Source organism: Delphinus delphis, chromosome 18 (assembly GCF_949987515.2).
Source record: "Delphinus delphis chromosome 18, mDelDel1.2, whole genome shotgun sequence".
NCBI classification, from domain to species: Eukaryota; Metazoa; Chordata; class Mammalia; order Artiodactyla; family Delphinidae; genus Delphinus; species Delphinus delphis.
The window spans coordinates 9075631-9090122 of NC_082700.1; the positions used below are offsets into that span (position 1 = coordinate 9075631).

Below are 14492 nucleotides of genomic sequence, written 5' to 3' on the forward strand. Positions count from 1 at the left end.
GTAATTGGGGGCAGATGTAGGGCTCTTCTAGTTTGTTTCCCATCTTTTACGGATTTTCGCACTGCGCTTCCTATTGTCCAGTGTCTGAAACCATTAACATATTATCTTGTTTTCTACTTGTTTAAGGTAAAAGAGTAAACCCAGTCTCAGATACACTGTCCTAATCTGAAGCAGAAGTCCTCTGAGTATAGTTTTAATTTGTATTTATATATGTTTTTAAAGGAGTGAAGGTAAACATCTGTTCACACATAACTGGGTAATTTGTTTATCTTCTTTTGAAGAGCTTTCTACTCTGTTAAATCCAACCCATTTTTCTGTGATATTGTTGGTCTTTTCATTCTCTATTTGTAGGTGTTTACATTTTAGGGATATTAACCCTTTCTCTGTAACATGAAATGCAAAGTTTCCCTTCAGTTTGTCATTTATTTATTTTTATTATATTTTGCTGTTGGTATCTTTTCTGAGACTCTGATATTATTATAATGAATTATTTTATCTCTAATTTTTTTTTTCTACTGGAGCACTGGGTTGTTATTGGGGAAGGGGGAGGATTCAGAAGTTGCTTTCACTGTGAGATGTATTCATAATAGTTGAGCTAAGAGATTCTGCTTTATTCAGGATTTTAAGTTTTTATATAGTGGAATGATATGATACATAAATGTTCTTCCAGGTAGCTATATGACCCATTCCCTACCTCTTTCAGAACTCTGCTCCAATGTTACTTTATAAGCACATCTATAAGCACCCTATTTAAAATTGTAACACTGTCACACACTTAGCCCCATTCCCTATTCCTGTCTTCTTTTTCTTCTTCTGCTTCTTATTTTCCCTTTACAGGAGTTACCACAATTTGACATAACATATGTTTTGCTACTTTATGTATAATCATGTGTCTTATCCCTAATATGCTGGTAGCATGAAGGCAAGGATTTGGGACTTTTAATAGTGCCTGGCACTATAGTAAGTGCTCAATTTGTATTGGTTAAATGATCAAATTTCTGTTCATGTAGGTTGTTTTGGCACAAAGTAAAAAGTGAATTGGAAGAGGAAGAGCCTGGAGAAAGAAGGTGTAAGGTGGCAGAAGCTTAGCTGAAGTGGTACCAGTGAGAATGAAATAGAAAAGGCTAAAGGAATGACATTAAAAAGAAGAAATGGGTCACCATCCTTGTTTGTTTTTATAATTATCAAGTAAAAAGGAAAAAATACTTTATTTGGATTATATTTTTAATATAGATATTTATAAAGCGAAATTATAGATTGAAAATGTCTGAGTAGATGTTATGACTTTTTTTGTTCTTACAAAACATTACTTAAAAAATACAAGCTATCTAGTGGAAGTCATGTTGTTTTTTCTGGTTAATTGTTTTTCTTTTTTTTTTTTTTTTTTTTTAGAGCTTTGCTTCCTGTTTTACATCACAAATCTAAGAAAGGACCCCCCCGTCAAGCCAAATATGCTATTCATTGTATCCATGCAATATTTTCTAGTAAAGAGACACAGTTTGCACAGATATTTGAGGTAAAGAGAAAAGTTTTTTGTTTGTTTCATGTTATAGTTAAAAAACAAATATGAATGATTTTATAGGATGTTCACATTTGGAGATGTATCATTTTATAGTTTATTTTCAGAATTTGAATTAGTATAATCAATATTGATGGGCGATTAAAATCAGAAAATATCTGATTATTCAGATGTTTAATGCTAACTCAGATTCAGAAATCAAACAGTTGTATAATATTTTTTTGACATTACTTTATACATTTAGTATTAGGAAACTGTTTTTCATTAGTAAGTAATTACATATAAAATCCTACTTACTGATAGTAGGTAGTAGATGATTATCAGTTTACAGATTTGAAAGTTAGATTTCTATATATGAGATACTACTGAAATGTGGGGTTCTATAAATCCATACTAATTCGTAATGTAAGGTAAATAAGTATAAGTTTGTACTTCAGTGACTGACATAATTTTATGTCAGATTAAAATGTGCCTTTTCCCTTGCAGAGCATTTGGTCCACACCAAAAGGTTCTTGATATTTTGGTGCTCTCCAGAATGTCTGTGGGCATATTTGGTCCATGCCAAATGGTTTTGGACAGGACCAGATACGAACAAATATCGAGGACCTTTGTGTGTAGACCAAGTGTCTTATGGATGTATTGGATAGGACCAAATGTCTACTGACCATCTTTTCAATATGTATTTTATATTATTTTTTCTGTACTTGGAATTACTATTACCCTTTCTAAGCATTGCAATTTCATTACAAGCTATTATAATCAGGGGCTGTCTTTAGCATTCTTCCTGCAAATAGAAGCTAAGCAGAAAATCTATAAAATCCTAACTTATAATTTTAGTTTAGGAGCTTTGAATGAAGTCAAAACAATTTGGAAATTATGTTGAAACTAACCCACCATAAATACTTAGACTTGTTATCTCTGTTTTAGAAATATTTATGCTAATTTTGTCATATTTTCATATATTATGTTAAAGACCTAAAGGAGGAAAAAAAGTTTTCTTTATTAAACAGCATCTTTGCTATAGATAGCAAATAGTAATATATTTTAAATTTGGGGGTGGAAATACTTTCTATAGTCTTTTTTTTAAATAAGAGGATGACTTCAATGAACTCATGTTGATTTCTAGAAAGCTTTTGTTTTTCTTGAATAATCTCCTTTTTGTTCCTTCCAATGATGATGAGGAGGAGGATAATGCTGATAATAACTTGAATTTTTAGGGTACTTTTATTTTCATTTTTGATATCTTTTACTTATCTTTATGAGAACCTAACTGGTAATCCTTCTACTATGACATACAGGATTGGCTGGCTTTCTGAGAAAAGGTCTCATAGAGACATATGGCCTTTATGAGGTTACTGTTAATCGAGGGACTGGCCATTTATTTTGCTTTTTCAGAAATGATTTTATTATCTTACTGTGGAAAATTGTCACACATTATAATAAATGAATTGAAAAAAGTACACTATCAGGTATTTGTTTATAATGTAAACAACAAGTTATCACTTAGATGTGCAGTGGAGGTACTGAGGGAGGTCATCAAGAATAGCAAGAAGTAAACTCATTTAAGTATACTTTTGACTAAACTAAGCCTCTCATATTGCCCCATTGTGTTGGGAAGAACAGTTTTGTGTTGTTTTTCAAGCCTAGAATTCTTGGTGTTCAGTGTAGGAGGATAGAGCATCAATTCTTAATTAAAATGTGTCATTAAAATTTTTAATAGATAATATATTCACTTGCTTCAAAATCAAGAGATACAAAACAAATATCCAGTAATAAATACTAAAGAGTAAAGAGTTTTCTCTTTTGCTTCACCCCCATATCTCCAGCCACCCAGTTTCTTAGAGGCAGCCAATGTTATCAGTTTCTAATGTACTTTTCTGGAGAGATTTTATTCATATGCAAGTAATGTAAATACACAAAATACACACATATTTTGTCCCTTCCCCCTCTCCTTATGCCAATGATAGTATACTGTAGTCACTCTTCTGATTTTCCTATTTAAAAAATTTAACAATATATTTTAGGTATCAATTTATGTGAGTATATAAGGAGCCTCATTCTTTTGTCATGGCAAAATGAATATTAATGGCTGGGTTTCCTATTAGAATAATAAAAATAATTTTATTAGTTATGGTACTTAATATTTGATGCTATAAAAATCCACAAAAATCCATGTGACTGTACATAATAAAACTTATTTCTTGGTCCTGAAAAAAGTCTAATTGGGTGCTTTGATTGTATTCTAATCAGTGGCTTAGGCACACAGACCCTTTTTGACTAGTGGCTTCTCTTTGAGTCCCACTGGATCCTTGGTATTAAGACAGCCAGTGAGTAAAGAGAGAGAATGTGGAGAAGAAACATTGCTCATATCTGCCTCAGTACAGGCATGGCATACCTCACTTTCATTCCCATTCTGGTAACCAGAACTTATTCACATCCTCACCTAACTGCACATATAGGCATCCTTGAATGGAAGTGGATATTGGTGAGCCTTAGCAGTCTCTAACATACTTATATATGTGGTCATAAAATATATGATACATAATATGATTCTTCATGCTGAAATGTTCTTTATGTAACCTCTAAAATATAACTTGGGCAAAACTGAAAATATTTAAATATGATGCCTTCTACATAAATAACCTATAAAAGTTTAAATGTAAGCTTGAGCTACTACTTAAACCATGTATTGGAACTTTTGTAGTTTTTAATATTTGAAGGTGAAATATGTGAACAGCTTATTTGCATGTTTATGGAGTTGATCATTTTCCTTTCCTCATTTTCAGCCTCTGCATAAGAGCCTGGATCCAAGCAACCTGGAACATCTCATAACACCGCTGGTTACTATTGGTCATATTGCTCTCCTTGCACCGGATCAGTTTGCTGCTCCTTTGAAGTCTTTGGTAGCTACTTTCATTGTGAAAGATCTTCTCATGAATGATCGGGTAATTTTTATTTTTTAGTGGTGTGTTCTTCATAATGCTATCTTCTAAAATTTTATGCATCAAAGAGAGAAGTGAAATGATGTAAATAACACTTCAATTTGGCTGACTTATTTTAGGTTTTCCTATCTTTTTAACATGCTGTATCTCCATTGTAAGTGAAACAACATTGAAACATCTCTTTAGTTGAGCATAGGACTATGACCTGGAATACTTTCCTTCATAAATACAAAACATTACCTGATTCTGTCTATTTTAACTTTATAGGGGTTTAATTTTTATAATGACATCTTTTTTAAAAAATGTGAAGACTGACAGGTTAGTTTATAATATGGTTGTTATGATAGTAGTTGTTGCATTTCATGCATACAAGAGAGAATTAAAAGAGCCTTGGGAGAAAACATTGGGAAAGAAATAGTGATTTTCTCTGTCTCCAGTATGTGAGTATTTGGGGTAGGGCATGACATGTTGGGTCTTAGAGAATTGACCCCTTACAGTTACGTGGAGTTTTATGCACGTCTTTGTGTTTTTAGATATATACACATATGTGTGAAAAGAAAACCTTAAAACTAGGATTTTCAGAATGGTAAATGAGCATTGGCTTCAGTTTGAAGTCACCAGCTGCATTAGCCCCCTAGCAAGAGAGTAGGCCTGTCCTTTTGAAGCTTTGAAGCCAAGCATTCACTTCTCTCTGGCTATGAAAGCTCTAGACGGCATCTTCTTCCAATAGAAGATTGTTTTCTGCATTGAAAATCTGTTGTTTAGCATAGCTACCTTAATTAATGATCTTAGCTAGATGTTCTGGATAACTTGCTGCAGCTTCTGCATCAGTACTTGCTGCTTCACCTTGTACTTCTATGTCATAGAGATGGCTTCTTTCCTTAAATATTATGAACCAATCTCTGCTAGCCTCAGATTTTTCCTCTGCAACCTCCTCACCTCGCCAGGTCTTCACAGAATTGAAGAGAGTTAGGGCCTTGCTCTGTATTAGGCTTTGCCTTAAGGGAATGTTGGGCTGGTTTGATTTCCTCTCCAGTCCACTAAAACTTTCTCCATATCAGCAGTAAGGGTGTTTTGCTTTCTTATCATTACGTGTTCACTGGAGTAGCACTTTTAATTTCCTTCAGGAACTTTCCCTTTGCATTCACAACTTGGCTACCTGGCACAAGTGGTGTAACTTTCAGCTGATTGCAGCTTTTGACATGCCTTCGGCACTAAGCTTGATCATTTCTAGCTTTTGATTTAAAGTGAGAGATGTGCAATGCTTTCTTTCACTTGAACACTTTATAGAGGCCATTGTAGGGTTATTAATTGGCCTAATTTCAGCATTGTTGTGTCTCAGGGAATAGGGCGGCCTGAGGGAGAGGGAGAGAGATGGGGGAATGGCCAGTCTGTAGAGCAGTCAGAACACACACATTTACTAATTAAGTTCACTATGATATGTGGGAGTGGTTCATGGCACCTCAGAGCAGTTAAAATAGTATCATTAAAGATCGCTGATCGGGCTTCCCTGGTGGCACATTGGTTGAGAGTCCGCCTGCCAATGCAGGGGACACGGGTTCGTGCCCCGGTCCGGGAGGATCCCACATGCAGCGGAGCGGCTGGGCCTGTGAGCCATGGCCGCTGAGCCTGCGCGTCCGGAGCCTGTGCTCCGCAACGGGAGAGGCCACAACAGTGAGAGGCCCGCGTACCGCAAAAAAAAAAAAAAGATCGCTGATCACTTATCACCATAACAAATGTAATAATAATGAAATCATTTGGAATATTTCAAGAATTATGAAAATGTGGCACAGAGACATGAAGTGAGCAAATGCTGTTGGAAAAATAGCACTGATGGACTTGCTTGACACAAACCTTCAATTTGTAAAAAATGCAGTATCTGTGAAGCATAATGAAACAATTTTTGTCTGTATACAAAAAGTATGTCAGACAGCTGGGTCACAGTAAAAAAAAAAATACTGTATATTTAGAGTGTAATTAGAACTACAGCAAGAGAGGAAAGAGAATATGAAACAGAAATAGTATTTGAAGTGATAATGCCAGAAAATTTTTCAAAATTTATGAAAGACGTCAAAGCTGTACATTCAAGACCAGGTAGAAGCCCCAAATAGGATAAATATAACACAAAGCACACCCAGATACATCATAGTAAAACTGGAACCAATCAAAATAGAAAAGATTAAAAGCATTTACAGCAAAAAGACAGAAAACCTTCAAAGGGATAAGACTGTCACTTGACTTCAAAAGAAAAGATAAGAAAATGGAAGATAATGGAATAATATCTTGAAATTATCGAGTGGAAGAAATGTATTAATCTAGAATTCTAAACCTGGAGAAAATATCCTTTAAAAAGGGAAGGCAAGGGCTTCCCTGGTGGTGCAGTGGTTGAGAGTCCGCCTGCTGATGCAGGGGACACGGGTTCGTGCCCTGATCGGGGAGGATCCCACATGCTGCAGAGCGGCTGGGCCTGTGAGCCATGGCCACTGAGCCTGCGCGTCCAGAGCCTGTGCTCCGCAACAGGAGAGGCCACAACAGTGAGAGGCCCGCGTACCGCAAAAAAAAAAAAAAAAAAAAAGGGAAGGCAAAATAAAGACATTTTCAGACAAACAAAAACTGGAAGAGTTCATTAGCAGTTATCCCAGCTAAAAGAATTTCTACTTTAATTCTTTGGGTAGAAAGCAAATTATCACAGAGGCAAAACAGAGTGAAAAACAAGAGAAAGAGGAAAATATGTTGGTAAGTCTAAATAAATATTAACTGCATAAAATTAGAACAGTAATGGTCCTGTGTGAACAAGAGCACAGTAAGCATCAGAGTATAAAGGGAGTTGATGTATTTTAAGTTTTTTTAGAATACTGAACCTACTACTGTTCTGAAAGTTTAAGACAGAATTATTGAAATTGGCCTTCAATAAGTTAAGGCCACTACTCTCTAGGACAACTACTAAAAGAATAGGAAAATATAAAACGAATAAGCCAGTAAAGAGGAGAATGGAATAAAAATATTTTACCAAAAATAAGGCAAGAAGAAGATGAAAATGAACACAGAACTGATAGAACAAACTGAAAAAGCATCAGGTGGCAAATTTTTATTTTATTTTATTTTTTGGCCAGTTTTTAAAAAAATTAATTATTTATTTTTGGCTGCCTTGGGTCTGTTGCTGTGTGCGGGCTTTCTCTAGTTGTGGCGAGCAGGGGCACTCTTCATTGCGGTGCGCGGGCTTCTCATTGTGGTGGCTTCTCTTGTTACGGAGCACAGGCTCTAGGCATGCGGGCTTCCGTAGTTCCGGCACGCGGACTCAGTAGTTGTGGCTTGCGGGCTCTAGAGCACAGGCTTAGTAGTTGTGGCACATGGGCTTAGTTGCTCTGCGGCATGTGGGATCATCCTGGACCAGGGCTTGAACCCGTGTCCCCTGCATTGGCAGGTGTATTCTTAACCACTGGATCACCAGGGAAGTTCCTCAGGTGGCAATTAATCCTAATCACTAATTACATAACATGTAAGCAGAATATGCTAATTAAATACAAAGTTGACAGAAAGTTTGTCAGAACTGGGCTGTGTACAGTTCTATATATGACATTTAGAAGTCTTCAAGACTTCTATTAGTTACTGTTACTCTGTCTTTTCCCCCTGAGATTGGGAATGGGATAAAAATATCCACTATCACCACTTGTGTTGTTTTGAAGGTTCTGGCCATTCTAGGAGGAAGAAAGAGAAATAAAATCCATTAAGAATGAAGGAAAAAAAAAAAGCTGTTATTACTATGAACGGAGAAAACCTAAAAGAATGCAAAAGTTAATAGAATTAAAAATTGTCTTTAACAAGGTCCCTGGATTCAAAGTCAGTATAAAAAAGAAGTAACTTTATATTTCTATGCCAATAATAAACAGTTAGAAAATAAATATTAAAAATTACATTTACGGTAACATCAAAAACCGTTAAATGCCTAGGAATATACTTAAGAAAGGTAAGCAATACCTCTACACAGATGTTTAAGAAACATTCCTCAGTGAAGTTAAAGGCCACCTAAGGTATATACTGTCTTCATGAAATGAAAAGGTCAGTATTATAATACCATGGAATGGGATGGTGATACTATAATGATGACAATTATCTGCAGATTTACAGTTCAGTACAATATGTATCAGAATTCTAGCCAGATGTGTGTATATGTTGGCATAGAGTGGTATAGGGAGAAGCGACAAGCTGATTGTAAGATTTCAATAGAAATGCAAAAGGCATAGCCAAAATCATCTTGAAGAAGAGGAAGAAGATGATGATGATGAAGTAGTCGTAGTAGGAGGAGGAACAGCAGCAGCAGAAGTCATCATTAAAGACATTTGGAGGACTTAAGCTACTAGATATCACACCTTGTTATAATAATTAAGAAAGTATGAAACATAATCGATTATATACATATGATTTAGAACAAAAGTAACAGTAACATCCTGGAGAATTTCCTAATATTGGATTTGGCAGTGTATCCCTACATGAGAAATCAAAAGCACAAACACTAAAAAAATAAAAACCAAAAACAGATAAATTGCACTTCATCAAAATGTAAAACTCTTGTGCATCAAAGGGCATTATCAAGAAAGTGAAACCATCAACAAAATGAAGAGGAAACCTACTGAGAGAAAATATTTGCAAATCATGTATCTGATAAGGGGTTAATATCCGTATTATATAAATGACACATATAACTCAATAGCAAAAAAACAATTTGATTAAAAAATAGGCAGAGAGGGCTTCCCTGGTGGCACAGTGGTTGGGAGTCCGCCTGCTGATGCAGGGGACGCGGGTTTGTGCCCCAGTCCGGGAAGATCCCACGTGCCACGGAGCGGCTGGGCCCGTGGGCCATGGCCGCTGGGCCTGCGCGTCCGGAGCCTGTGCTCCACAGTGGGAGAGGCCACGGCAGTGAGAGGCCCGCGTACCACAAAAAAAAACAAAAACAAAAACAAAAAAAATAGGCAGAGACATTTTTCCAAAGAAGATAAACAAATCATCAACAATTATATAAAAGGTGCGCAACATCAGTAATCATCAGGGAAATGCAAATCAAAACCACAATAAGATAGGACCTCACTCCTGTTAGATTGGCTAATATAAAAAAGACAAATAACAAGTGTTGGTGAGGATGTGGGAATATAAATTGTTGGTGGTGGGAATGTAAATTGATGTAGCCACCATGAAAAACAGTATGGAGAATCTTCCAAAAATTAAAAATAGGAAAAAAAAGTTATAAATAGAAGTACCATGTGATCCAGTAATTTCACTTCTGAGTATTTATCTGAAGGAAATGTGAATACTAACTCAAAAAGATACCTGCACCCCCATGTTCATTGTATCATTATTTACAATAACCAAGACATAGAAGCAACCTAAATGTCCATCTGTTGGGTGAATGGATAAAGAAAAAGTGGTGTATATATACAATGTAATATTATTCAGCCATAAAAAAGAAGAAAAAATCTTGCCATTTGTGACAACACTGATGGACCTTGAGGGCATTATGCTAAGTGAAATAGAGAAGCATAAATACTGTGTGATCTTTCTTACACACGGAATCAAATCTAAAAAACACTGAATAACAACAACAATAACAAAACCCTCCAAACTCATAGATACACAGAACAGATTGGTAGTTGTCAGGGGCAGGGGATGGCTGATGTGCAAAATGGGTAAAGGGAGTCTTCTAAAGGTACAGTTAGAAAATAAATAAGTCAAGGAATGTGATGTACAGCATGGTGACTATAGTTATTAATACTGTATGGTATATTTGAAAGTTTCTGCTGAGAGAGTGTATTTGAAAAGTTCTCATCACAGGAAAAAGAAATCGTAACTGTGTGGTGATGGGTGAAAACTAGACTTATTATGGTGATCATTTCATAGTGTATGGAAATATTGAATCATTGTACATCTGGAACTAATATGTTATATGCCAATTATGTCTCCTCTTTTTTGGGGGGGGGTGTATGCGGGCCTCTCACTGTTGCGGCCTCTCCTGTTGTGGAGCACAGGCTCCGGATGCGCAGGCTCAGCGGCCATGGCTCACGGGCCCAGCCGCTCCGCGGCATGTGGGATCTTCCCAGACCGGGGCACGAACCCGTGTCCCCTGCATTGGCAGGCGGGCTCTCAACTACTGTGCCACCAGGGAAGCCCTATGTCTCCTTTTTTAAGAAAAGAATTATCAATTTGAAAAAAAAAGTGAAAAGTGAACGTACAGAATGGGAGAAAATATTTGCAAATCATATATCTGATAAGAGACTTTCATCTAGACTCTATAAAAGAACGATTACAACTCAACAAAAAGACAACCCAATTTTTTTAAATGGGCAAAAGACCCAAATAGTCATTACTATTAATAGTTGCTATTGTAATAGCTTTTTCTTTTTATATTTTTGTATTGTTTTGTATTTTGTAAGGTATGTTCATTGTTTTTTTAGACATGATGCTATTTGCACATTTGATAGACCATGTTATAGTGTAAACATAACTTTTCTATGCATTGGTAAACCAAAAAAATTGTGTAACTTATTTCATTGCAATATTTGCTTTCTTGTGGTTGTTTGGAACCATACCTGCGGTATCTCAGAGGTATACCTGTTTCAGCCTGCTCATGCTTCAGTTTTTTTTTCTTCTGACCCATCTTTGAATTTACTCATTCTCTCCAGATTTGTCTAATCTTATGTTAAACCTATAAATATGAATTCTTAATTGCAGTTTTAATATATTTTTATTCTGTAATTTCCTTTAGTTTTTAAATATAGTTTTTAGTTCCCTGACGAAATTCTTTTTCTTATCATTTAATCCTTGAACATCTTTAATTATGTTAAAGTTTATGTGTGTTAGCCTCAATATCTGGATCTCCAGGGGCTCTTTTTCTCTTGTCTGTTTTTCGCTTGATTTTTGGTCAAGTCTTATCTTGCACATGTTATTTTTGATTGAGCTGTAGACTTTGTGAACAAAAAATTGTAGAGATAATTTGAGGCTCTGGATGATTTTATAATTCTTCCAAACAGGATTTATTTTTGCTTCTGACAGGCAGTTGAGCTACTGTCAGATCACATTCATTCAGTGAAGACTGCAGTGATTGGAAGCTAGCCTTCAGTTTTTGACAGGCTCATTCTTTTTCTGGTCACTTTTATGTCTAGGATGTTTTTATTTGGGATCCCCCCACAAGTCTAGGGTGTTTAACAAGGACTCTACTCTTTATTGAACTCAGAATTCCACTTTTTTTTCCTTCTACCTCTGTGACAGTGATGAAAACATTGCTCAACCTTTTAACCTTTTTCACTTTCAAAATCAGGCATCATATATATAAGAAAAGCAGTTTTAGTGCCAGACTCAAATCTCTTGATTATTCTCCTCTTTTGAAACTTTGCCTGCAAAGATTGAACACCCATGAATTCTTAGCACCTGGTTTTATTATTCTCCAAACTTTTCTTCCTGTTTCTTTCCTGCCCCAGGTAACCACTTTGTTGAATTTTGGTTTATTATTCCCTAACTAAAACAAAACACCATTTTACCATATATTCATCTCTAAACATGTACTTGTTTAATTTTGCTTGTTCTTGAAGTTTATAAGAGTTATTTTATACCGTATATATTCTTGGGTGACTTGATATTATCATTATGGATATGTTTCTTAGAATAACCCTTGTTGTCAAATCTAGCTGTAGTTCATTCATTCATTACTCTGTATTATATCACTGTGTGAAATGTCTCTTATTCTCCTAATGGACATTTGGAGTATTTCCATTTCTTTCCTCTTTTGAACAGTGCTCCTGTGAATTTCTTATAGAGGCCTTCTGATGCATATGAGCACAGATTTCTCCAGGTTACATTCACAAGAGTGATATAGTGATGAACATCAGTTTGTACACATATTTAACTTTTCACTTTATTGCTGAAATATTTTTGAAGATGGTTGTTAAAACTTATTTTCCTCTCAGCAGTGTATAACACACATTATTGTCAGATTTCTTAATTTTTGCCCGTTTAATTAGATATAAAACAGTGTCTCAGTATAGTCTTAATTTGCATTTCCCTGGTTACTAAAAAAGTTTATATGTCTAGTCATCATTCATGTTGCCTCCTTTCTGAAATTCCTTTTCATGTCTTTTGCTTTTTTTTCTTGGGTTGTCTTTTTCTCATAGGTAATCTTTACACACACTAATATTTTTTCAGGTACATGTTGAAGTATGTTCATAAAATGCATAAAATCTCATTTATGGTGTGTCTTTTTACTCCCTTCATTGTGTCCTTTGAACAAAAATTATTAATTTTAATTTAACTACATTTATCATTCTTTTATAGTTAATGCTTTTATATCTTGTTTAACAAATCATTTCCTATGCCATTGTCATAAAAATAGTCTCCCATATGTTCTAAAAGTTTTAAAGTTTTCTTTTCACACATAAAAATTTTAATACATCTGGAATTGATTTGTTTGCTTTTTCTTGTATGCTGTGACTTAAGGATTCCATTTCTTTCTACTCTCCATTAGGGTAACCAACTTTCCCAGCAGAATTTATGGAATGATCTCTCCTTCTTCCAGTCATCTGCAGTGCTAACATTCATATCATACACGGCCTCTATTCTTTCCCATTGCTTTGTTTGCTCATCTACAATTTTCTTTCATTAAAGTTTTATAATTTTCTCTGTAAAGAAAATTTAAATATTCCTCTTACACAACTTTGTTAGGTATTTCAGTTTTTAAAATTATTTTGTTTTGTGGTGGATTTGGGGAATTATTTTGTAGTTTTTAATCTCATATCATCTTGTCTTGCTAAACTCTTTTCTCTTTAGTTTTCATCATAATTATGAGAAAGGCCAATTTTGATTTTTTTTAATCCTTAAATATTTTATCTCTGTGTATTTCCTTATATTTCTATATGTATTTCCTGTACTTACCTTTTTTCATCTCAGCTTCATCTGTCAGTTTTTTAAAGAGGTATATTCAAGTCTACTGCTGTGATGATGAAGTTTTCGACGTTCTTTTTTTAAAAAATCATTTTTGTTTTTTTTGATATTAAACTGCTAGTTTTACAGATGTTCATGAATTTTATATCTTATGTAAGATTAAAGAGAAGTACATCAATATCCTTTTTATATTAGTATCCCATATAAATCCATATCCTGTTTAAATGCTTTTAGATCTTGACTAGTGTATTTGTCCATTAGTTTTAGATTCTTTTCTGTCTTTGGTTGTGTTGCATCTGTTGTGGTTTCATTTATTATTTTTGAACCTCTCTATTGGTCTTACTTATGATAACTTTTTTGTTTGAACCTGTCTGTTGGTCTTACTTATGATAACTTTTTTGTTTTCTATTTGTAATAATTTATGCTGATTGAATTTTCTTGTGAATTAAATATTTTAGTGGAGTGCACCTTCGAATAATTTGTTCAAAATGGCTTGTAATTTGGAAGCTTTCTCTCTGATTTCTGAAAATATTTTCCTCCTCATTCTTGAAGATTAGAATTCTATTTTTCAAGTCACTTGGCTAACAGAAAATTCAGAATGTTGTTTCTTGGTGTGTAAAGAAATCTGAAGTTGATATGGTTCTTGTTTCTTTTTTGGTAGGTTCCTCCATGCAAGCTTTGAGATTTTTTGGATGTTCTTAGTTCAGAAATTTCATCAGTATGTTTCTAATGAGATCCTTATTTCATTATTTTCACTTCACACTTTGAAGGCATTTCTCAGCTGAAGAATTAATTCTTAAGCTGTTTGTAAATAGCTCTGTTTGGGGAGTTTGCCTTCTGGATGTTTGAGCTACCTATCCTGTTGCCAAAGGGTTACCTGAGGTGCTTTTTGATTTGTTTCCAACTGGAAATTACTCATGTCAGGTCGAGGTAAAAATGGGACCTCCAGTGTTCCAAGATTGGGTTCAGCTCTTTTGTCACCTTATTTAATTTCCTGGCTGCTACTGTAAATTCACATTTCTTAATACCTTCAGCTTATCATCTCAGGGTTATACTATGATTGTGCTAAAAAAAAAAAAGGCTTTTTGGAGGGTGTTTCCTTCTGT

General features: G+C 34.9%; 1 protein-coding gene across 6 annotated transcripts in view; it reads left to right on the forward strand.

Annotated features, from left to right (window-relative positions):
* PDS5B (PDS5 cohesin associated factor B) overlaps positions 1-14492 on the forward strand; it is a 197080-nt gene that overhangs the window by 141424 nt on the left and 41164 nt on the right. For all 6 annotated transcript variants that reach the window (XM_069540023.1, XM_059996004.1, XM_059996005.2 and 3 more), the window contains 2 exons: positions 1393-1516; positions 4306-4464. In XM_069540023.1, coding sequence (XP_069396124.1) covers positions 1393-1516; positions 4306-4464 — 283 coding nt within the window. The remainder of the gene's footprint in view (positions 1-1392; positions 1517-4305; positions 4465-14492) is intronic.